This window comes from Barbus barbus, assembly GCF_936440315.1.
Source record: "Barbus barbus genome assembly, chromosome: 5".
Classification (NCBI taxonomy): Eukaryota; Metazoa; Chordata; class Actinopteri; order Cypriniformes; family Cyprinidae; genus Barbus; species Barbus barbus.
Window position 1 is genome coordinate 36013887 of NC_136733.1, and position 26628 is coordinate 36040514.

Here is a 26628-nt window from a genome sequence, read left to right on the forward strand (position 1 = left end):
AAGGCTTGGAATAGCTCATAATCTAAAGCATACAACATCATGTGTAAACAGGGTGGAGCAGTGTGATAGCATGAGCATGCATGGCTTCCAGTGGCACTGTGTTACTGGTGTTTATTGATGACGTGACAGGGGACAGAAGCAGCTGGAATAATTCTGAAGTGTATAGGGATATACGTACTGTCCAGATTCAGCCAAATGGTGCAATGTTGATTGGATGGCGCTTCATAGTACAAATGGACGATGACCCAAAACATACAGCAAAAGCAACCCAGGAGTTTTTGAAGGTAAAAAAGTGTAATATTCTGCAATGGCCAAGCCAATCTCCTGATTTCAACCCAATTGAGCATGCATTTCACTTGCTGAAGACAAAACTAAAGGCAGAAAGACCCACAAACAAACAACAACTGAAGTGAGCTGGAGAAAAGGCCTGGCAAAGCATCACAAAGGATGAAACCCAGTCTCTCGTGATGTCCATGAGTTCCAGACTTAAGGCAGTCATTATCTGCAAAGGATTCTTAACAAAATATTTAAAATGAACATTTTATTTATGATTATATTTATTTGTCCAATTACATTAGAGCCCCTAAAAATGGGGGGACTGTGTTTAAAAATGGTTGTAATTCCTAAGCATTTTATGTTATATTTGAATTAAAGCTTAAAGCCTGCACTTCAATTTAATCTTGATTGTTTTATTTTTAATTCTTTTCTGGTGGCATACAGAGCCGAAATTATTAAAATTGTGTCACTTTTTTATGTCCTCATTCATGCAGAAACTGACACCAACACTAGCATAACATTTGCCTGATTTTTTATAGCAGGGCAAATGAGTGTAGCCCTGAGCCCTGCACATTCTCAGCATGCATAGCTTTTAGTGGGTTAGGGCTGTAGGAAGTGAATAAAAGAGACACAAGCTAAGTTAGGCAACCAATTAAAAGGCAACCAAAATGAAAAATTTGTTTTAATTATTTCAATGAATGCCCTGAAACAATCAGCCTCTTACTTCATATAATGTGAATAAAACTGGCAGAAACAATCTTTGGTAAAATAAAAAACAAGTGTGATCACTTTCTTATCTGATTTTTTGAACTTCTTAACATGCTTAAGATGTATACTAGGTGAATACCCCCCCCCCCCCCCCCGCCCCCCAAAAAAAATATAAAAAATAAATAAATAAATTAAATATTAAACAAATAAATTAAATATTAAATAAATAAAGATCACCAGCCAGAAATCTTTATAATAACAGATATGTTCACACATTTATGCTGTGCATGTAACACTGAAATGTGAACATGCTGACAAACTAAACTTTTATTGTGCCATAAATTACTCATTACACTTGTTCATACCACAGACGGTGGAGAGTGGCCACTGCAGAGCTCCCTGGCATTCTCACTATTTCAACACCATCCTTCCACCCGACTAGCTTTAGACTTGTCATGTAATTGGAGACTCCCTGGGCCATGTTTTTGGCATGTACACCATGTGTGCACTCAGTAAATTAAATGATGGTCTCAAGTGGCGGTTCTGCATGCCACTGTGTTATATGGTGTATATTTACAGGCCCAGTTCCAGCCCTTAATTTAATCTAGCATGTACTAACACCACTCATCATAACCATTTTAATAGGTTCAGCCTCTGTAAAGTAAAACCAATGATGCATTAATTAGGCTTCACTTACTCATTGAAACAGGAAGCACAGGAAATCTTACTGTCAGTTTTTTATTAACTGTTTACACTACTTGATTGTAACATTTATATTTATATCAGAATCTAATATAACTTAATGAACACTGCAATGTTTAGTCATTTTTGGATGCCTTTCAATTAATATATATATATATATATATATATATATAAACATATGCTAAAGTTAAAACAAAACTTAAAACCAAATGAGCTCTTCAGGAGATTTTTTGCATGGGAGGTAAATGCTTGAATGTCAGTCAGTAACACACATCTTACTTACCGAAGCATTTTGTCATATTATGGATGCTAAAAAGGTATTATTTTGGTATTTCAGTAACAGAGGATACATCCTCTGGCCAACTTATATTAAAGATATAACTGAATCATACAAAAGTAATATAAGAAAGGAAAATATTGAGCATTTGGCAAAACATGTTGTTGTTGTTTTTTCTTACAGTGCAAAGTATAGGCTACCTGAGACATGTCATTTGAAATCTGCTCCTGAGTAATGTGATGAAAGCTGTGGAACACATACAAAAATAGTCAAGGTGCAACAGTAAGGAGAAACCTGCCTTCATACTTCTGATCCCCCCAAGAAGGAAACCAAATAAGGCAGGCTTTGGGTTTCATAACCGACTGTGTCGTGACCGGCAACGTAAGCAGGATGGTAGTGTGAAGTTATAAGCACAGAGAATCTGGTGTCAGCTCTACAGCTTTAAATACCAGGCAGCACCATCTAGAGCAGTGGTCCCCCCCCCCCCCCCCCCCCCACCCCCCAATGTACACACAGGGATGGGCAGTATTTCAAATACATGTATTTCAAATATGTATTTGAATTACAAAATACTATTTACTTTGAAAAAAATCTAATGTATTTTGTATTTAAATACATTTAATCTTAGTATTTTTGTATTTTCAATATACATAAAATACTTTTTGCCAATCAACCTCTTTATTAGATGGTTTCCTGTATCAACTAGTTCAAACATGCCACATGCATGTGAGCTGCATTTTCTGGATTCCTGTAAGGAAATAAGGAATAATACTGCCTTCGTGTGCTATCAAAATTTCCTATTGCCAATTTCAGAAGTCCTGATTAAAAGCATGTCGCATTCAAGTGCTTTGCTGTTGGAAAATGGAATCATGAAGGATGCCAGGTTTCCTGGGAAAATCTTATTAAAGCCAAAATCGTAGATATTTACGATATTTAATTTTGAATAAAATGCAGCATCCCATTTGTTGACAACTATATCATCATTCACAGTGCCATCTTTACAGTTAGCTTGTTGATGATTCTAGTCAAGATGATTATTTTCAGTCAAATACATGCTGTTTTGCTGTGTATAAACCACACAAAATGCTTGAAATGGTTATTGCACTACTATGTGCATGACTTTAACATTAATACAAGGTTGATCTTGTTTTTGTTTGTTTTTAGTTTTTTTGAGCATTCCTGTCCCAGCAGGTAAAAATGAGCACTAGCAAGGGGAACATAACATTAGCACTAGTTAGTCTTGTTAGTTTTTTTTTTTTTTGGTCAGATTTTGGTTTTATCAACTAGCTAGTCAAATGTGTTCATTAAACTTTCATCATTACTGCTTGCTATGGCGATATGACAATACATGTTGGCGATTATATAAATTGTAAATCTATTGAACTTTTTCTATATCATTTATATATCATCGTAGTATGCAAATATATCTGTGGAGCTTTTAGTGGGCAGGAGCTATTGACACATCAGAGCGATAAAGAAACATGGATACATGAGTAATAAGCAGCTTTCTGTGTGTGTACCCTAAGACAATCTGTGATCGCGTGCAGTTGCTGACGCTCGCTAAAGCGTGCAATCGCTTTATTATGTGCGCTGTTTTATCGGTTTCACTTTCGAAATCGATCGCGTTCAGCAAGGAGGGGAGAGGATGGAGAATGGGTATGAAGGTAGATCAGTAGCAAAACTCGACAGCTTGTTGATCTGAATGTGAAAACTTGTCATATTAACATTCGTATTTGTAAGTTGAAATTTACACTCACAGCTCTGATCTGAAAAGCTGAATCTTTCGATTTGCATATTACACAGACAATCAAAACACCCGTGTTTTTAAGTCGAAGTTGCAGATTAGTTACACGTGTAGAATGACATTCACATAAACAAAATGACACACACAAACGTGTGCTTTTGCGTTTTACTTCAGTTTCGCTGTAAAACCTCAAGTCAGCACTTACAACCTCTCAGATCTGGCAGTACAACTTCCAATCTTAGTGCTTTGACTTTTGCTACTCCTTCTGTGGTATTCCTGTAGCAAAACTCACTTGTGCACTTGTAAATGCAGACGTGAGAGCTCAGAGCCGGGGGCGGGGCTGGGCTGCGAATGAAGACATTTTATTGGTCGATGCCTGACCAATAAACAACGCCAGCCATCGCGACTTGCCCTGCAGAAATGTTTTTTTTATGTATCAGTTATTTGTAAAACAATGGAAACAATTTTCATTGAATATCCGTAGCTTTTATATGATTTTAAGACATAGCATTCATCTTGTCATACAGGTATTATCTGGTAGACAAATAATGCAACATCTTTCATAGGTATATTCTACTGCACATATATAAACATTTTTTTTTTTACTAACTTTTTTAACTGCATAGTGTAAAAAAAAAAAAAATCATCAATAAGCTACTATAAAAACTGCATAATTTTTTGTTAGGTTCAGTTTTTTGAGAAATGACAACTGTTATTCTTGTGTTATTATTTTTTAAATACAACAGAAATTACTATGAAAACTCGAAAGGAAAAAAGCTCTCTTACTTGTATTTTCTTGTAAAGCTTCCATCTGTGATTCTCCTGCCTTTCCTCGTGATTACCTATGAAAGAAAAGAGATAGAAGAACATTGAAGTATTATTTAGGAAATGTGATCTGCATCATGTAATGTCATTGCATAGGCTGGTTATTTTTACTTTACATGGTGCTTTATTAATTTTTTTAGGTGGAATAAAACCAGAAATATAAAGGCCATCATACCGGTTATCTCCAAATATCCCTCCTTGGTTTTGATGCTTATCTCCTCTGGAGAAAATGGACTGACATCTAAACAGATATTCCAGTTTTGCCGTCCTTTCATTTGTTCACACACAGATTCAGAAACACAACTTTCGAATCCAGTACATGATTTAGGTGGAATCTTCTTGCACAAAGAGCTGAAGAGAGGTAAACGTTGCCACTCAGTTCTTTGATACTGTTCTTGTCTATTAAACCTTTATCACAAATGTCAACAAAAGAGGCTTGGCAAATATTTAATCTGACATACACAGAATGATGCCATCCTGTTTGTATTAATAGAACCAAAGTGGTAATGGCAAATTCTTGGCGCATGACAACGGGCACACTGGCAATAGTGTCATTGCTTTAATGGCCTCTGTAGTCTGGTCACATCCTGGTGCCCTTTCTTTCACCATAGTTACCAACTGTTGTAGTACAACCAAATGTACTTTCAGCCTTTATCTTGATTGATTGATTGATTGATACTTTCTTGATCCCCAAGGGGAAATTCAGGTATCCAGTAGCAACATTGAAACAAACAACAAAACATTTAAAAAGATTACAGAGGTAATAAAGATACTGTAAAGATGATATAAGTCCAGTGCAAAGATAAAAATATATAGATGGCATGGGACATAAAAGATGGCGGTGCTCTCCAATTCTGTGTCCATCAATCTAGAAAATCCATTAGCAACAGTCCAGTTCAAGTCCTACTCACAGGGAAGAGTTGAAAAGCCGTATAGTCTGAGGGACAAATGACTTCCTGAGTCTATCTGTAGAGCAGGCCAGGGACAACAGCCCGTCACTGAAGGAACTCCTCTGCCTGGAGAGGGTTTGGTGCAGAGGCTGGTGGATATTGTCCAGGATGGACAGTATCGTTTCGAGGATATTTTTCTCAGCTACAGATGTCAGGGTGTCCAGTTCAGCACCAACTACTGATCCAGCCTTCCTCACCAGTTTGTCCAACCGCGTAGCGTCTCTCCTCAACACACTACAGCATAGAAGAGAACGCTAGCAATGACAGTTTGATAGAACATCTGCAGCAGCTCCTGGCAGATATTAAAGGACCCCAGCCTGCTCAAAAAGTAGAGTCAGCTCTGTCCCTTCCTATAGAGGGCGTCCTTGTTTGGGGACCAGTCCAGTCTGTCGTCTAACTCCAGACCTAAATATCTGTATGTCCGGACCATCTCTACAAAGACACCCTCAATGGACACAGGCTGCAGATGGGGTCTAGGCCTACGGAAGTCGACCACCATTTCCTTGGTCTTGGTGGTGTTGAGCTGCAGACTGTTAGACCTGCACCATGCCACAAAGTCCCCGATCAGGCTCCTGTATTCTTCTTCCTGTCCATTCCTTATACACCCAACAATGGCCGTGTCATCAGAGAACTTCTGCATGTGACACCAGTCCGAGTTGTATTTAAAATCAGAGGTGTTCAAGGTGAACAGAAACGGAGAGAGCACTGTTCCCTGTGGGGCTCCTGTGCTGCTAGCCACAGTCTGAGATGTGCAGTCCCTCAGCCGGACATACTGAGGCCTTCTGGTAATCTGTGATCCACCTCACCAAATATGAATCCACACCAATCATTTTCAGTTTGTCACTCAGTTTGTCACTCAGTAGCGGAGGCTGGATGGTGTTGAAAGTGCTGGAGAAATCAAAGAACATAATTCTTACAGCATTACTGCCCCTGTCCAGGTAGGAGAAAGACAGGTGAAGCAGATAGAGAATGGCATCATCCACACCCCCCTTTCTCCTGATAGGCAAACTGCAGTGGATCAAGTGCATGTTGAACCTGTGATCTAAGGTGGTGTAGCAGCAACCGCTCCATGGTCTTCATGACATGAGATGTTAGAGCGACGGGCCTGAAGTCATTCAGCGCCTTAGGCTGTGGTCTCTTCGGAACAGGAATGATGCAGAACGTTTTCCACTGCACTGGAACCCTCCCAACTCGCATACTCGGGTTATAGATGTGCTGCAGGGCATCACCCAGCTCCAGAGCACAGGCCTTGAGTAGCCTGGGACACACACCATCTGGCCCGGCTGCTTTGCTGGTGCTTAGCCTCCTCAACTCTCCACTCACCTAAGCTACTGTAAAGGTAGATGGAGAAGGGAGGGTGTTGCTCTCCCCAGAAGGGGGAAAGTGTCAGAATTCCTCAGAAATCTTAGCTCTAGAGAATTCCTCAGTCTTGTAACAACATTCAGAGCCAGATGTGTGACCCTGGACCACAAAACCAGTCTTAAGTCACAGGAGTATATTTGTAGCAACAGTCAAAAATACATTGCATTGGTCAAAATTATCGATTTTTCTTTTATGTCAAAAATCATTAGGATATTAAGTAAAGATCATTTTCCATGAAGATATTTAGTAAATTTCTTACCGTAAATATATCAAAACTTCATTGTTTAGTAATATGCATTGCCAAGAACTTCATTTGGACAACTTTAAAGATGATTTTCTCAATGTTTTGTTTGCAACCTCAGTTTCCAGATTTTCAAATAGTAGTATGTCGGCCAAATATCCTAACAATCCTCCTATCCTAACAAACCATACATCATTGGAAAGCTTATTTATTCCGCTTTCTGATGATGTATAAATCTAAAAAAAAAAAAAAAAAAAAAAAAAAAAAAAAAAAAAAAAAAAAAAAAAAATTGACACTTAAAACTGGTTTTGCATAACACTAATTGCTCTGATTTTACTACAAAAAACTGATTTTACTACTAAGTGACAAAAAAAAAAAAAAATAAATACCCACAAAGTCAGATATTCATTCACTTTCTTTAATGACAAATCATTATGATTAAGCATTTTCATGTCATAAATGCTTGGAATACATACAGAAAAAATCATGTACACAAACATGATCATCATCTTTTATTTCCTCTCCCTCTCTATTACACTCTCTAGAAGAACCCCATTTCAACTGTGCATCTTATTTCATGAGTGATTTGGGATTGAAATGGGTTCATTTGAATGGGCTGGAGAAGGGCTGATCTGTGATCAGTTAGAAAGGCACAGAAAAAGAGGCTACAGCAGATATATAGTGGGAATGAGGACAGTGAAGCACAGAATACAAAAGGGGTTTTATGAGCACATTTCTTTCCCATGTAGTAGAACGCTGATCGCAACTCTACAGTGCTTGTGTGGTCCTCTGGCTCAGCAGCACTGGACCATTGGGAGTGTACTAAAATAAGCATATGAACAAGTAATGTATTTATTTTAACATACTGCAAATCACATTACTTAGAGACTTTAACGTATAAAATAAACCAAAGATTTAAAGAGTCTTTATATAGTTTCTCACCAACAGTGCTAAAGTTTCTCAGGCAAAAGGATTTCCCCCAAATGGGTCTCCAAAAGCATCTGCAAGGGCAGCAGTCTGAGTGGCTGGAGTGCTCTGTGATAGAAAACAGCCAACGAAATTCATTCAGAAAAATTCAAGGGGTCAACAAACTTGCAATCCCAAACAATCATAACAAAAACTATGTAAAATGTACATACTCTATTCATGGGTGGTGCTCCAAAAGAGTTAGTTCCAAAAGTGTCATCAAAAAGGTTTGAGCCTGCTATGGGAGTTGGGTTAGAGGGTGCTGCGGCTGGAGTGAAGGCAGCATCCAAAAGCCCTGTGGCAGGGGCCGGGATCGGGATCGGGATCAGACCTGCTCCCTGTGGTACTGCAACAGTAGAAGGGGACTGCAGAGGAGCAAGATTGGAGGTCCCTGGACAAGATGAGGAACTGTAATTATGAGACTACCAAAATCTCTATGCTCTACGTCTTCAATCATAAGTTACAGGTGTTAAATGAATACCATTTGAGTTAACTGAGATTTGGTTTATGTCAAAGTCATCATAATCTGCCACCTCCTGAGCCAAGCCAACCTTGCTGGAAAAGTACTGGTCAAATGAGCCATTGGTGCTCAGACCAGTGTCTTGTTCTGCTTTCTGGGGCTTAGCCATCTGGAAATTTTTGAACATATCTTTTCCGCTCTTCTTCTCCTTCTCCCCTAGGGGGTCCAAAGCTGTAAAGGCACTTTTGACCACTGGGGGATCTTCTTTCACTGGAGGACGGGGTGGAGGTCGAGGAGGAACCACTGCACTCTGCTGCATACCCATCATTGCATTAGGATGCATCATGGGAGCAAATTGGTTTGGCTGGAAAGGGCCTGCCACAGGACCGGAGGTGGGCCAGGCTCCAACAGGTGCAGCAGTTCCTGGTTGACCCCATGCTTGAGTGACAGTTGGTAGACCAAAAGAGGGAACTCCTTGTTGCCCCCATGCAGGTGCAGGCAGGCCCCCAAAGGCAGATGGTTGAGGAAAAGGGTTTGGTTGTCCTGGAACCATTACTTGAGGAACAGCACCCTGAGGTGGAAACATTGTGGGAGTCTGACTCCATAGAGATGGAGCTGTCCCAGGAATTTGAGTGACAGAAGTAGGGCCCAGAGACAATGAACCTACAGAACACAATAATTACATTAATTACAAACAACATAAAAAAATTAAAGCATGTTCACCCTGTTCGAAGTGATATGCAAAAATGTTCCATCAAAATTGGGTTGTCGAACAAACCAGGGGGTGCTAGGAGAGGAAATTCAGGAAAAAAAAAAAAAAAAAAAAAACAGATCTTAAATTTTACGAGCTCCGTTTTCTTTAAAATTTACTCAACTTGACATTGTTTTCATTCTGCTTTTAGAAGTCATGAAATTTACTTGCAATATAAAAGCAGATTATTTAGTTTTAAAAACATTGTCTTTGTAATAACACATACTAGTTTTTTCATAAAGTAGAAATGGGTCTTTATATAGGAAAAAACAAATACATTTAGTTAAAGGTTTTAGATAGATATACCGACAGATTGCGTTATACCAAGGGCATTGACTGTAGAGGAAGGCGTGGCGTTGAATAGATCTGCTGGAATGGATGAGGTCTGAGACTCGTTCTGGGCTGGTGGAGCAAAAAGTTCAGCTCCAAACAGGTCATTTCCAGGTGACTGTGGGAGCACATTTCATTTAAAATTATTTTAGTACTCTGCTCTTAAGCAGAATTGCAATGCCAAACGAGATACAGCATACATTTCAAAAAGAAAGATATACAGAGTATAAAATGTAATAATGCCATCATTGATAAAAAAAGATAAATTTAGATACTTGGTTGAACCTATACTTACCCTGCACATTTAAACTGAGGCACAATGAAACAAAATATACTGGCAATCTGATGATTTTCAGTTAACTGTTTTTCTGAGTAGAGCTCATGAAATGTCAATTGCCATACAGTTAAGCAAGTATGCAGTTACTCACAGTATTGCTTTCAGTGATTGCCATGGCATTGTTGTTTGCATCCATAATTTAATTGTTAAAATAAGTTGGAAAGGAACCTATGGATGCATGAAGCTTCTATTGTTAAGTAGTGAATAAGGACCTCAGTCTATTATCATAACACTTAGTAGATTTCTTAAAGAGCAGAAAGTATATTATCAATTTTTAAGACACTGACAGTACAAGGACAACAATGCCATATGCCACAACACAAGATAATGTGGTAGTTCCCATTCCATTTTTCCAATGTGAAAAAAAAAAAAAAAAAAAAAAAAAAAAAAAAAAAAAAACCACCTTTAAAACACCCAAACACCTCCCATAAATCATAAATCCAACTATCAGTGTTCTACAAGACAAACTACAAGGACTGTTTCTAATGATAAGTAAATCATCCATGCATGCTTTCCCAAGCCTCACTGCATTTAGGACAGTGGACATCTGTACATTAAAGTGAAAGAAGTATTCTGTATTTTAAATAATTTTTAAAATAAAAATACTGCTGCAATGCCAAACAGCACAGTCCTTATAATCTCTCTCAGCATTTGGATGTGCAGTATTACAGACTGAGAATTCAGAAGTTTCTCCTGTCAAACGTTCACCTTCTCTCTCCTCCGCATGCATCCAGATTTCAAGCTTTGAGGTGGGGGGCAAAGAACCATCAAGCCTCCATTTTGAACAGAAGTTGGCAGGATGGTTTGAAACCCTTCCACTGATTTACTCAATCCATTACTTAGAGGAGTTTGGAGAACAGGAGGACCTGATTTGTATAACCCATTTAAGATTGGTGGATTGTTTGAGGTTCTCAAAAAAGGATTCTGGCTAAAGGGGGAATTGCGGTCATCATTCAGATAGCGTAAAGAAGGCTGGTTTACTTTGCTTTCATGTGACAACTGGGCCCTGGACAGTTCATTAAACTGTTGACTGTTTGAAGAGGAGTCTTGGCTCAGGCTTTGCTGCAAATCTGGCCCATTCAAAAGGAAACTAGACAGATCCGACTCATTATTGGAAGAGAACGTGGAATCTGATTGATCATTCAAGGGAGAAAAGGGATCGGTACTATAAGTTGGGAAAAGATCTGATATGGATGATACAGGTTTGTCATCTGGTGTATTGGAGAGAGGGGATGGGTATGAGATGAAAGGGTTTCCTTGATTGCCATCAATCACAAAAGCAAAGTCAAGGAGCAGAACACTGTCAGGCTGGTTTTAGAAGAGAGAAGAAAAGAAAAAAAAGATGAGGTAGATTCTGTGAAAAATACTGAAAGAAAATGGTTAGACAGCATTCTAACAAACATTTCCATAGGAAGGGTCTCAAACAGCAGTAACAGTGTATAACTGAAGAATTCTCTTCCCCTTTTCTTGGGTTTGGGTGCCATCTACTGACCAATGGGACTTTCTCAAAAACATTTTTAGTGATGGAGTATTTGCTTTGGTCATGAAAAGCAGCCAAATGCTTGAGACCCTTAAAAGAGAAATGAGGGCTGATGGATGTCTTTGGTAAGTTGGTACGTGTTAATCGAAGATACAGGCAAAACATTTAGTATGTTAAGAGCCCCAAAAAAAGTCTGTACAATGTCTAGGGAAGAAACAAGAATTCTAACCACAAGCATAAAGGCAAACTCTTTGCTCATTCTAACTCCAGAGATATTTTTAAAAGGAATAATCAGATAATCATCTTAAACCACATAAACAGCAGATCCATTGCAAAAATGTATAATGTAGGATCATTACCGTCGGAGAGTGAATGTCAGGTGGAGTGGACATATCACCAAACAGGTCCATCTGCTCTACAGTCTGAGAATAATACAAAACATCCTCTGGGTTATTTTCTGATGATAAATGTTAACCTGTTCCATAATATAAATTTGTATGAAGTTGCAAGGACTTACTTTTACAGCATTGGCTTTACCATCCAAAGTGAGTAAAGCATCACCACCATTCTGATGATAGATCATTAAGACAAATGAATAAAGGATTACATCAAAATAACTGACTGAAATATTGCCCAAAATATTTATAACCACCTCAATCACAGTGCTATTTCCATCACCCTGCAAAGTTATAAAGGTTTCGGTCAATGAAATGCATGAAACATAACAGGAAAATCTGTTTGGTTAAATATATGTTCACAAAAAATAAAAAAGGAAATTTTTCTGCATAATGGTTTTTAGAGGCATTCAAAGTTTGGGAGCTGCTTGAGCAAAACTAAACAAGTTCTATTAACAGAATTTATTTTGTTATTAAGTAATAAAAATATGTTTACATCACCTTCTGTGCAGCCTCCTGCTCTTTCTTCTTCATATTGAATATCAGCTGAAACAGATCCTTCAAATCAATGACCAGAGGCTCAGCCTGTAGAAGAGAGGAGTAAACGCATGCTCTTCTTACACATCATTCCATTCACATTTCCAATTCCTAATAATATTTTGAGTGTGCTACTTTTGCTAGTGGCACCAAATAGAAAGGCAAAATAATGACAATCTTACACGGTCTTCTCTTGTTCAGTCAAACAGTCAGTTCCACACCATACGTTAATAGGCATTTATTTAACTGCACTTGAACATCCGTCATGCTATGCCCAGATTTGTTATCTATCATAAGATTTTGTATTTGGTGTCTGATGAACAAACTCTGACCTGCTGAGATGTCTTAACAGCAAAAAACTGGTGCTGCCCCTCTGCTCCGCAAACATATCCAAACGCCCGGTTATCAGTGACATCGCGAGCAATGAATGAGATCTTATTCACCACATGTTCATGCTCAATCACCTTAGAGATAGAGAGAGAAACAGATGACATACTATAAAGTCAATGCAGAATTTTATGACAAATGAAGTGACCAGTTCTCAATTTCACAAATCAACTTACAGAAGTATACACAAAACTACTCACCCCAGTTTTCTCATCAACAATTTTGATTCCTGTTAGGGATATGTTCACCCATATTCTTTGTTTGTGCTTGCCTTGAGAACGAGCAGCAATTGCCATGCCCTGTATACAAACAAGAACGGAGCGGTTTCCCCATAATAATAACTGTACCATTAACAGAATAAAATAAATAATCTCATCACGTCACCCCATATCTCTTACAATTCAATTAAAAAAAAAAAAATCTGTCAAAAACTGCATTGCACCCTCATCAGTTTAACAGAAATCTAGACAAAGGACTTTAAAAATCTTATGTGTTCATCTCAAAATTAGAATATTGTGAAAGTTCTTTTTTTTTTTTTGTAACAATTCAAAAAGTGAAACTTTCATATATTCAAGATTCATTACATGCAAGGTAAAACATTTCAAAAGTTTTTGATGAAAGTCAATGAAAAGTCAAAAATCCAGTTTCTCAAAACACTAGAATATTTCATTTGCGTTTCATTAAAATGACCATCCCTACAATATAAATTCCAGGTCTTGTTCTTTGAAACCACAATAATGGGGAAGACTGCTGACTTGGCAATGGTCCAAGACACAAACATCGACACCCTCCACAAAGAGGTCAAGTCACAGAAGGTTATTACTGAAAGGGGTGGCTGTTCACAGAGTGCTGTATCAAAGCATATTAAATGCAAAAGTTGACTGGAAGAAATTGGGTAGGAAAAGGTACACAAACAACAGAGATGACTGCATGCTTGAGTATACTGTCAAGCAAAGCCGATTCAAACACTTGGGAGAGCTTCACAAGGAGTGGATTGAAGCTGGAGTCAGTGCATCAAGAGTCACCACACTCAGACGTCTTCAGGAAAAGGGCAACCAAGCCACTTCTGAAAAGAAAACAATGTCAGAAGTATCTTACCTGGGCTAAAGAGAAAGATAACTGGACTGCTGCTCAGTGGTCCAAAGTCCTCTTTTCAGATAAAAGTAAATTTGGCATTTCATTTGGAAATCAAGGTCTGGAGCCTCGAAACACAGAATCCAAGCTGCTTGAAGTCCAGTCTGAAGTTTCCGAAGTCAGAGATGATTTGGGGTGCAGTGATGTCTGCTGGTGTTGGTCCATTGTGTTTTATCAAGCCTGAAGTCAATGCAGCCGTCTACCAGGAGATTTGGAAGCACTTTATGCTTCCATCTGCTGACAAGCTTTATGGAGATGCTGATTTCCTTTTCCAGCAGGACTTTAGTTCCTGCCCACAGTGCCAAAGCCACTTCCAAGTGGCTTGCTGACCATGATATTACTGTGCTTGATTGGAAAGCCAACATGCCTGACCTGAACCCCATATGGAATATTTTCAAGAGAAAATGAGAAAGTCGATCCAACACAGACGAGCTGAAGGGTCAATAGTGCCACACCTCACTGATGCTGGAATTTGTGCTAAAGCACCATAAAAAGTGTTCATCATAAATTAACATACTTTATAAATCTTGAACTTTTCTGTTTTGCAAATCTCTAAGGAAATATTCTAATATTTTGAGATACTGTATTTTTAACTTTCATGAGCTGTCTAATCATCAAAATTAAAACAAAAACTTTTGAAATGTTTTACTTTACATTTAATGAATCTAGAATGTATGTGAAAGTTTCACTTTTTGAAACAAGATTTTTTTTTTTTTTTTTTTATAACTTTTTCACGATATTCTAAATTCTTTGCATGCACCTGTATATAAATAAAATAAACAACAGAGAAATGTAGGCAATCATCTTGGATCTGCACCTTTAGTTTCATCATTGAATCTTGACACATTTTATCCCCTCTGGCTTCTGGGACATCATCCACACCAATGACCTTGGCTTTATATCTCACTCCATCACCCTGAAACCTGGCCAGCAGGAACTCATCTGTCCTCTCTGGGACTGTAAGAAAGAAAGAAAGTTTCTCATGTTTGCATTAGATAACATTAACCCGGTTTAAAAATATATTAAAAGAAAGGAGGCCAGACTCTACTTTTTCTCCTTTCCTTCCAGAATGACGTTCTGGTGACGGGTGCGGTAGGTGTTGTGGCAGATGCTATTTCAATAGTTGTTGCTGGTTCTGCTGGTACTACAGTAACGGGCTCTGTTTCAGGTGGCTGTGACATGGTGGGTGCTTTGTAACAGGAGAATGAACGTAAAAGACGAGACAAAACCCAGCCGAGAGGCAAAAAAAACAAGTGGACACACGCAGGTGGGATATTCAGCAAGCACACATTCTCAGCAATACACCTGGATAAAGAAAACAAAGGAACATAATAGGTAAAAGAAGCTGATAGAGGAGTAGGGCCAAATGTGATTAGTATCTCTTTTATTCATGATATGCAATCACAGAAACAAGCATTTTTACGTACACCTTTCTAATCAGTTTATCAGATTTAAAACCAAAACCCATGAATCTATCTAGAAGTACAAAGAACTCCATCGTTCAAAGTCACAATCGTTCATTGCATACACATCAAGAAATTACAGACTAATCTAACTTGGCCCATAGAGTCAGTGACAGAAAGGCAGAGGAAAGGGAGGAAACTGTCAGCAGAAAATAAACACTTCCTGCTTAGTAGGCAAAACTAAACAAAAAAAGTGCAAATTAAGTTTTCCATTCCTGAAATAAAGGATTTATAGGAAAATGACATGGAGGTAAAAAATCTTCACATAGTTGCAAAGAAATAATCACTCCTTTGAATTCAATGCCTAATCTCCATATTTTAACTCTCCAATTTCGAACATGGGATCAATGAAGCACCTTTCAATCAATAAAAATCAATCAAAATGTACACTATATAGACAAGTGTATTTGGGACACCCCCTTCTAATGAGCAGGTTTGACTACTTTAGTAATTTCCATGAGTACAAATATTAATATTTAAACCTATAATGATATTCTAGGGAGTTGTGTGCTTGTAATTTTATAGAAACAATTTGAACAGAGGCATTGTCAAGTTAAAACAGAAAAAGGTCCTATGTATAAGGCAAGGTTCAAAAAGAAAGGATTGATTCAGTCAGTGGAAGAACTTGACTGGTCTGCAGAGTCAAGTCCTAGTCCTAGCTGAACACCTCTGGTGCGATTTAAATGCAGACCTTGAGCCAAAAACTCATCACCAAATACCAATGACTTGTACATACACTATATGGACAAAAGTATTGGGACACACTTTAGAACAGAAAAAGGCACTTCTGAAACTGTGGCAACAAATATGGAAACATAATTCATGCATTTAAAATTTTTATTTCCATCTCAGTTGCAACAGTTTTGAAAGTGTCTAAAATAACTGTACCCATATGTACAAGCCATTGGTGTTTGTACTGAAGGTCTTCCCTAGAAAATCATTATATGCTTTAACATTAAGATTTATTCTCATGGAAATCACTAAAAAGTAGTCAAACCTGTTCATTAGAAGTGGGGTGTCCCAATACTTTTGTCCATATAGTGTTAGTGTATAAGCTCAAAAGAGTTATGGTTGTTTCGCTCAAGTTTTTTATCTCAAGGCTGTTTATCTCAACCAAAAATTCACAGTCAGAACTCATACGATTGCCCAACAGATGCATAAAACTTCTGCACAGATTTCAATCAGTTAAACTGAAATACTGTCTTATTAAATAAAAGGAAAGATCATTTGGCAAAGATGAAATAATTTAAATGGTCTGAAAGACATACCTTAAGCAGCCAATAGTGTTTAGCGGTGTATTTCTCAGCAGAAAGTGGAGAGAGCAAGAGAGCAAAGGTGGGCAGATCAAAGGTTGAGCAATTAAAACCTGTTAATCCTTTTCCAGCAGCTCATCTGCCCTAAAAACACATTTCCAATCCCATGATTCTCAAGATTACCCAAATGTTCTCCTTTCAGCACTTGTCTTGGGGCAGAATTACTTTTCCCGGTTCAAATATGAAAAGAAAATCTGATTACCTCAGATTATCTATTCCTTATCTGACACGAATTTGCTGTGACCAATCTCTTAGACACAAGCTTTTGAGTTTACATAATCGTAATGCAGAAGGAGTCAAAAGCAGAGGCAAGAGAATGACAAAATATGTCTGAAAATATATCAGAGTCCATTCCAATAGTCCATGTGCATAATTTTTTTATCTTGCACAAGAAGAAACTATGACAGCATAATTCTTTAGGGAGGAAATACACATTTAGGCTATGTATACTAAAAACTATCCAAAATTGTTAATTTCCAAAAGTAATATAACAAGCTCTTAATTGGTAGAAGAGTAACATTTTATGACACTCAAGAGCTGACAGACAGAGATATGAATAGTTATCAGCGGAGTTGTGATTAGAGCGGAAAACAGTGGCAGAATTGCTATAAGACAATTCTCATTACTGCTCCGTGTCGAGGGTCATACAGTGTAAAATGGCCTGTAATGTGGCAACCATAAAACAAGAGCGATAAGCAAAGTGAAGATGATTGTGTGTCATGCGCAAGAATGAGTGTTTTCTGCTTCACAAGCACCCAACAGGTAATCTGCATCCTGTCTCATACAATCACACAGTAAAACGGTGATAAAAATTCACACAATCATAAAATCTTTTTTGCTATAAAATGCAGACATGTTACTTTTAAACATTGGTTAAGAGGTGCATAATAGTCATACCAACCACAAAGCACATACAGCACAAGCAACAATCAATCCAACAGTTTGATATCTAACATGTCTTACAGCTGATCAGATAAGAAAAGGAAACGGAGTCTTGATAGAAACTTAAAAAGGCTTATCATTGATTATTCATATTAAAAAGACAATGAAACAGAACTTTATTCTACTGTCTGCCAATTCATAGATTTTGCCTAATCTCCAACTCTCTAAGTCACAAAGAGAATTCGGTCATCTGAATTCCCAGATGCTTCAGGATGAGCTCAACACATTCTGTGATAACCAGAATGACTGAGAACTCACAGATGAATACATCAGGAAATCTTATGACTATCTACACATTAACCCAGATGAACCAGGTAAGGCACAAGATGGAGGAGCACACAAGCTCAAAAGATTGATGGTCAACTGCATTGCTCAATTTTAACGCATAAGAATTTAGAACTAAGGTCACAGAATCCCTTGAATGAATGTTTTAGAAAACACTTCTGAGATTAGGATCTTCCATTTAAAACGGAACACCTCTAACTTAACGGCTTGTTTATACTCAGATGAGGATTTGTCTCATGGTCCTGGCTGTTCAGTAACTTAAATGAACCCAAAAGTCACAACAGTTAAGTTTCATTAAAAACTGAGGATTCAGCAACAAGCTGAGTGTGTCCATAAACAGAGGCACAATTCCACATCAGCAATATTACAAGCATGCAAGTTACACATTACCATGCACAAAATGCCCAATACATTACTAATAGCTGACTAGCACGGAATTAAATAATAATAATAAAACATAAGAACACTTTAGTATAAATGAGTCCTCTGAACTTGGTAAAATGACTAATTATCATCACCACATTTTTTATTTATTTATTTTTTTTTCCCACTTACGCTGAAATGTAGCCTATGGTATAGTGTAATTTCTTAGTCTACTTTTGTTTTCAAATAACTTAATATTTACATAGCAGCTTACTAAAATATAGCACATAATTGCGTTTTTTTTATCACTTTATTTCGTCTCCATTAATTTGTCATTTAAAGGCTATTAGGCTATTACTCCTGTGAACTGATTAAAATCCCTAAATAAGGCAAGAAAATGTAAAGCGTTCGTAGTCATTTTATTTTTAAATGTAACTAAATTTCTCACGTTTCAGCGTTTCTTTACTTTTGCTACCATTCGTCACTTTTCCTGGCCATCAAGTCAAACACCAACGCATGCCGAACTGGCGGGTAAGACAAATAACAAAACGCCACAGGTAACACGTGAGGAAGCAGCGCCAGAATATCAGTCACTTACCGCAAGCATGCATTCTTGAACTCCACACCTGAAACACTGATAAGGAACTCAGGATGATACAGATGCGCGCCGTGGACAGTTTGAATGAGTGTGAAACCTAAACCACTCTCACTCCAAACAGGCGGTCCTCAGCCTCCTCAAAGTGCTCCCGCTACCGAGCGCCGAACTGATGGGAGACTCGAGCGCCTCCCACAGTTACCGCACACCTTAACTCGACCTTTATAACATCACCTACAATATGCAAATACTACTGATTGATCAACCTTGAATTGAAGAACACAGATAATTTTAAGAAACAGCTCAACTTGAATATATCTTGAATAAATATATAATGGGCACGTATTTTTCCTATTAATAGGTCATTTCTCCTGAAATATATTTTTTTAAATGAGAGCTCACATACGTCTACATATATTTTGCAATGTGCAGATTTTCTTTTTCATTAAACCCTAGAACATTCTGAATGCCATAGAAATTCAGCTCTCTGTTCATCCTTCCTTCCTCACAACCCTTCCTCTGCTGACACAGCTGAGAGAAGGAATGAGTAAAGAAAATGCTTGCAAAACTAAACATGAAGAAAAGAGTTGGGGGAAAACTAATCATAAAAATAATACTAAACAAACATATCTTAAAATATGTCAGTGGATGTCATTAATTGTCTCAAGATGCACACCAGTAATGTTTTTTTTTTCTAAGGCACATTTAGAAAATAAAACTAGGCTACTTATAAATCCTAACTAAACTATGGCCTAATCCTGGCTTAATCTAAGCCCTGTTTGTGATACCAGACAACATGCTATTTACATATGAAGTCCATGTATTTTATGTTTTGACCACATAGTCTTACTCTAAAATGATCATTTTGATTATTTTAAATAACAACAACAACAATAATACATATTATTTATAGAGTGCTTTCTCGGGGTTCCTTAAAGATGTTTAAAGTACAGGGCTAAATAATAATTGGATTTAAAAAAAGAAATATTGTAATTTCTGATTAGCTGACAAAGTATTACTGTCTCTAGACGTTTTACTGTGGTTTTGAGGTTGCAGATACAGCCCATATAGTACAAGTCTCCCACAGCACCCCAAAAACAGGAAAAGAGGAGAGGAGTGCAGTTCATGCCCCCTCCACCTTCCTGAGTGAGCCAAGGGGAAGTGTCTGAAACATTAAAAAGTGGTGTTCTCAGCACATAGCTGTAGTTTACAGGACAGGATCTATGTTCATGGACCTCTACTTTGCATGGCCAACATTCCTCTTTGACCCCACACAAAGACACCATCAGAGCTGTATTGTTTTGTGACATGGTTGAATTTGACGAGTGAAGAAGGCAGCTGACTTGGCACAGATGAAGTGCAGGCAGCTGATAGGTCATTCACTTTGAAAGATAGCGAAATACTTTTCTATGTGTAATACATAATTTATTTGAAGGAATTTGATTATAAGTAATTAAGTCATACTTAAGTAGATATGTATACAGTAGGTAATGCTTCTCACCATGAACATCCATAAATGGAATTTTGCATTTCATTTCATTTATTTAATCAGGGACAATGCACATTAATAACACAAACAATATGTAAAATGCACCAGATTTAGCCAACACTGGCTAATTTTCATCCGTAGTCCCTTCTTTCCCATTAAGACTGACATTTATGAACATCCACCAAACAAACAGGCACATTCTCAAAAGCCTGCAACCAGTAAACACTTTTGGACTTCTGATATGTCGAGCTTTCAACATGTCTCTGAAATCAATGATCTCATGGAAAAATAAGTTTTACTCCAGTTTTTTAGTTTTACACTAAACGGAACTGAAGTGGAACTAAATTGAAGAAACATAGAAATCACTTATGTATGTGTATATACTTATTTGTACATATTTAATTTACTTATTTGTTTGAAGAATTTGATGTATTATTTGAACCTATTTACCTTTTAAGTACTTACAGAATGTAATCACAGGATATGGTAACATTCTATTTTATGGGTAGTTTTTATTTAGAAATATATTTGCACATGTTCCTTGTTTTTATAAAACTATTCAAAGGACCATCCAAAGCTTCACCATGAAGGCTTTAGCTGCTTTATGTGTAACAATATGCATTCTTTATCAAGTTAATGGAAAGAGCATAACGGAATATATAACATATGTATGCATGCACTAATCTACAAAAATTGGAGTGCATGCTACACTAACAGATTTGGAAAATGCGGAAAATAATACCTTTATGTTTATTTTTTGTAATAGACCAAAGTCATGCACTAGAATGGAGTTGGAATTGTAAGTGATAATTATTTATCTTTCTCAAAGGTAAGGGACAAGACGAGAGGTGCGGGAAATTAATGATCGACTGCAAAATGAGTGCGTGGTCCCAGTGGACGTCCTGCGACCCATGCACTAATAGGACGGTACTGTAATTCCTGTTCTCTCTCTGTTTCTCTTGTCATCTGTCTCAGACTTGCTAAGGTATAACATCTTTCAAATTGTCATGTGAAATCATTCTGATTTTATAATAATCCAACAAGTCACACAACTTCACTTGTCAAAGATGAAGAAATGTGAAGCATTCACCTGTATCTGTGTAACACAGCATCGCTAGAGGTATTGAGGGCTTTGGACAGTTTAAAGGCTCAAGGTGCATAAAACCAATTGGAGAGCGGAAACCCTGTAAACCTTCTACCAAATGCCAGATGGACCCTCCACCTGTCTGCAAGAGCTCTCAATGGAGGTGCGCTTCAGGTTAGTATTTTTTCTCTTTGCAAAGCTGGCCAATAGAAGTTCAATTAAACAATATTCAGTATTAAGAATATTACTCTGCCCTAAGGAATATGCATAAACAAAAATTTGAGGTGTAACGGGGATTACGACTGTGGAGAGCCTGATACGTCTGATGAAGATGAGTGTGATATCGTCAGGACACCTTGCAGCAAGACAGCTATATTTGAGTCTGATATAGCCATCCAAGCTGCATACGGGTCAGAGCCTTTTGTATCTCTCAAAATTTGCTCATAATATATTAAAGTTAAGTTATACAACATATACAAATACATATACAGGGGTCCAAAGTGACTTTCTTTTCCTCACTCTGGAGTTATAAATATCTTGGAGGTTGGGTAGAGGGGCACCGATAATCCTCTCAGCAGTCCTGACTGTCCGTTGTAGTCTTCTGATGTCTGTTTTGGTAGCTGAGCTTGTAAAAAGTGAATGTATTCAGCAAGAATACGTTAACTTTTTACATTACATACATTAACTTACAAGAATACAAGAACTAGATATTTTGGGGGGAAAAAAATCATCAAAAAAGATGCTGTATAAGTATTGTTTATTGCTATTTCACATTGAGGTTTGCATTAATTATTGGTAACATAAACTCATGCAATTTTGAATTAGGCATTTTGAAACCAAATTTTTTTAACCGTAATTATGAAATAGAATAAAAATAATGACTGACAAGAAAACACAAATGTTCCAATTATCACTACAGTTCAAGATATACAACTTCTGCACATCTTCTAGAGATGCCTAATTCCTGTCTCAACAGAATAAATATTCTGGGATCTGGACCTCGAATGAATCCCTTCAATAACAGATTCTATAATAGTCAATGTAACCGGATCAGAGAACCATCCACATTGGAATATAACAGACTACCTTGGAATGTTGGAGTTCTCAACTATGAGGTGGGTCTCTTATTTTTCTGTATGCTTGACGTCAGCTGTTGTTTTACAAAGCTTAGGAATAGTTCACCTAAAAATGAAAATTTACTGAAAATGTGCTTACCCTGAGGTCATTCAAGGTGTAGATGAATAAGTTGTTTCATTGGAACAGATTTGGAGAAATTTTAGCAGTAAATCACTTGCTCACCAGTGGATCCCCTGTGAATGGGTGCCATCAGAATGAGAGTCCAAACAGCTGATAAAAGGACACAATAACCTTCTGAAGCAAAAAGCTTTGTGTTTGTAAATATGATTAAAAATCACAAACTGTTTCTTTGCATTTATTTTAGTAATGGTCAGTATTGGGTTCGCAGATCACGTGGGGAGGGTACTTTTTACTGTGTGTGTGGATGACCGTCAGCCACCACCGAAGACCTTTTTTTTACCCAGGAAAAACCCTGCAAAGATATAGGCTACATGATTCAAAGACAAGGCATTAATGAGAAGCATAGCTCACTTTTTCAGCCTGAAAGTCTATTTGTTTTTATTTGATGGTTCAACTATATCTGATTGCAGAGGTCACAGAATCCACAGTCAATGAATGTTTAGAGCTTGGATTTAAGGGCAACTTCCAATTTACTCAAGCAGTAACAGGAGGAGGACACATTAAACCAAAAAACAACTGTGATGCACTAACAGACAAACCCACAGGTATGAATGAGTATACATTTTTTTTAACTGTAAGCTAGAAGGATTGTTCACTCAAAAATTAACAATAAAATTAAAGTTAATGGGGTCGTGTTATTTTGGCCCCCATATTATGAATAAAAACTATGATAAAAATAATTTACAGTAACTTTACTATTTGTGTTAAAAAAGGTTTGGACCTGAGGGTGAGTCATTGAAGATAGATTTTAAATTTTTGGTCAAACTATCCCTTCAAATGAATCAGACACATGCCTTCTGATAAAAAGATAAATTGTTCACAACCTTGTTCACCAGATGAAAGGGACACAAAGGGGTTATTGATAAAGTGCTGATTGCAGTGAGAGGGGGCAGTCCGGCTTCAGCAGTAGCCATGAAGTCTCAGCTCACTAAAGATGGCATTCTAGACTATAATCAGTTTGTGGAATGGGCAAAGACCGTCTCTGCTCTGCCAGCTCTCATTCACAGTGATGTGAGACTCACCTCGCCTTTACTTTACCTGCCAGTGCATGCGTGGTAACTGCTGTAATGGAACACAATTTGTTTTCATTGTTGTGTCGACAGCCTGAACCCATCTACAACGCGATCCCTTTGGACTTTCCTGACGCTCAGCCGAGACGGGAAAATCTCAAAAGAGCCCTAGATGATTATGTGGCCGAGTACAGTGTGTGTAAGTGCCAGCCGTGCCAGAACAGTGGCACTGGGATCCAGATAGATGGGGAGTGTAAATGCATGTGCCCACCAGGGACTGAAGGTGTTGCGTGTCAGATCATTGAGATGCTATACTGGTGAAAGGTGTGTGTTTCTGTGTGAACAGGCCTGTAAAACTTCCATAGCATTCATTTGTGTTGGTTTGAGTTGAGCGTTCCCTCTGTCTGTTCAATCACTTCTAGCTAAGTCTTTTGAACATCTGGGAAACTGGGTCTGCTGGTCATCCTGGTCGCTCTGCTAACTCGTGAAGACTACTGCTAATATAGTAGTTTAAATACACAAAAAGTCATGACATATTAAAAGTGTTGTGTACAAAATAAGATACAAATTACAATTGCTTGTACATTCAGATATTTCTCTCATGAAGAGCGGTTTAGAGAAACACGTGTTTGATAGCACTGCCATCTTGTGGTCAATAGAAAAACAGTTGCATTACAGATACGGCAAGCTTTTCTCATGTTAGACTTTTTGCCTACCACGGCCGTACCATACAGTGATGGTTTCACGAATAAATTTCATGTCACTTTAAAATATATCATGGTATGATATTTATTTACTGAATAACATTGCCTTTTTAAGTTTAGTTACACTAAAGCATGTGTTTCCTCCTCTCCCGCATCATATTTATAACAATTAGTGAAATGAAAATCAAAGAAAAACTGGTGGTAATTATCCTGCCTGTTAGTAAAGCCACAAGATTTACTCACATAAACAAGAATTTACTATAGGTCTGTGAATGAGACCTTTGCATCTTTGATTACTTTGCTGTGAATTGATAATAACCTTAACCAGATGTTAAATGATTTGACTAGAATCCACTTTTTAATGAATTACCATCCTCATATTATTATTTATATAATAATATGACATATTTGAATGTTTATTTTATAGAATAGCCTTTTTTTAACGGGAATAGTGTTTGGAGGCACACAAAGAAGAAATGAATGTATGAGGAATAGATGTTGAAGTAGATGGCTCACTTTTCACTCTTCTTGGGCCTCTAGAGGTCAGGTTAATAGAGTAGCACTCTTAGCTCCCTATTGAGCCTCTGAGAAGCTCCTTTCAGCTTCAATACCCTTCAAGAGTCAACTTGTGGTGGCAATGGCTTTGGACTGACACCCTATTTAAAAACAACACTCCAATTCAAGAAAAAACAACAACATTATATTCAATTTCATTCATGTTCATTTGTAGTGCTTCAAAATTGTTTCAAAGTAGCTTTACAAAAAATGCATGTTTCTACATTACAAGTAATTTGTTATCAGAGGTGACTCTCAAATTAATGTCCATATAGCAGAAGTGTGTGTGTGTGTGTGTGTGTGTGTGTGTATATATATAGACACACACACACACACACACACACACACACACACACACACACACATATATATATATATATATATATATATATATATACATATATGTGTGTGTGTGTGTGTGTGTGTGTGTGTGTGTGTGTGTATATATATTCAGCTGTACTAATATCGATCAGAGAGAATGAAAGGAGGAAGAGAAAATATCACAAAGCAATGAGCTTAAAGGTGCACCTCCTGCTTAACCCCCAAAGAAAAAACGAAAATGTCCCAGTGCAGTCAGATTCTAACTTCCCTGAGGTCATGGCATCTATTGAAGTTTCTAAGAGCCGTCACGCCACATTACCTTTCCCATCTGTCTCAGAACCGTGAAAATTAAGTTATGCCCCATGTCAGCACAGTTTTGTCTCTCCTCTCACACTCTTTTCACTGCTCCCCTCTTTTTCATCATCCCCTTGATGGAAGAAAAAATGGACATAGAAGAGCAATCAAGTCATATGCACCCATGCAGTCCAGCTCACTATTGCAGACTAAAGTATTCTTATGGTGTGGAGGGGTCCTCTGTTTGTCCATGTAGGGTCATTCAGAAAAGGTCCTTCACTGCCTGCCCTTCCCCCAAATTCCTGCTTTAAGAACCCCTTAAAAACCAACCCCCTCTTCCCATCCACTGGCCTGACAACCAAACCTCTTCTTTCTCCTGCATTCCCCTCTCAAAATATTGTCATGTTTGGTTTATGTCAACAGCTGAAATGTACTACAGATAAAGTTTCCACAAAGAGAAACTGCTCCTTGTCTCATTTCTTATGTAACACCATGATGTAGACGAACTGTGTTCAGTTGGGAGGACTATTGTGATATTTTTTTATTATTACATCCTGAATCTTACATGAAAGCCAACTCAATCTGTACACAAGTTACACAAAAGAACTTGAGAATTTGAAAGTAATAGGAATCTTAAACACAACGTTTTCTACTCTGCTTTTTTTCACTTCCTTTACACTCAAATCTGTGGACATAACTGGATTAACAACAGTCTTGTCAGTTTTAAAGGGGTCTGTTCTCAACCAAACTGGATGTGATAGGTTCAACACAGCATGCCTGATCTAAGAAATGGCTTCCCTTTTGCAAAGTCCCAGTGGGGCCCTTCACCTGATGAGGATGAATAGTCAGTTCACCTCATTTTGTTACAACAAGCAGAAAAGTTCAGTTAGGAGTCAGTATGCATTTTTTGTAAATACTTTCAGAAAATATTTTAAAATATATATGCCATTGTTGTTGCTTATACATTATAACGTAACTAAATTCCAGACTATCAATACATACATATTTTCTGACAAAGTTTTACATCACAAAAAAAAAAAATTAATAATCCCCAAGGTTTTCCTTACGAAACTAAAATAATGCTAATTTAT

At 37.6% G+C, this 26628-nt stretch overlaps 2 protein-coding genes and 1 pseudogene across 3 annotated transcripts in view; 2 read left to right on the top strand and 1 right to left on the bottom strand.

Moving 5' to 3' along the window:
- Positions 1-26628, top strand: part of LOC306869969 (CCN family member 1-like) — a 1026947-nt gene that overhangs the window by 735058 nt on the left and 265261 nt on the right. The gene's annotated exons all lie outside the window — the stretch shown is intronic.
- On the bottom strand, positions 7484-19304 carry LOC306869720 (disabled homolog 2-like). The gene is made up of 14 exons (XM_079416604.1): positions 18827-19304; positions 14911-15167; positions 14680-14819; positions 12929-13027; positions 12674-12805; positions 12306-12389; positions 12062-12088; positions 11927-11977; positions 11769-11831; positions 9587-9710; positions 8533-9174; positions 8225-8442; positions 8028-8120; positions 7484-7907 (listed from the first exon to the last, which is right to left on the bottom strand). The coding sequence occupies exons 2-13, from the start codon at positions 15041-15043 to the stop codon at positions 8046-8048; spliced, it is 1788 nt and encodes a 595-aa protein (XP_079272730.1). The 5' UTR covers positions 15044-15167; positions 18827-19304; the 3' UTR covers positions 7484-7907; positions 8028-8045.
- LOC306869520 (complement component C9-like) lies at positions 17823-23984 on the top strand (annotated as a pseudogene). The gene is made up of 8 exons: positions 17823-17894; positions 19852-19969; positions 21142-21239; positions 21422-21570; positions 21656-21806; positions 22373-22511; positions 23497-23664; positions 23757-23984. The product of its transcript is annotated as a complement component C9-like (transcript).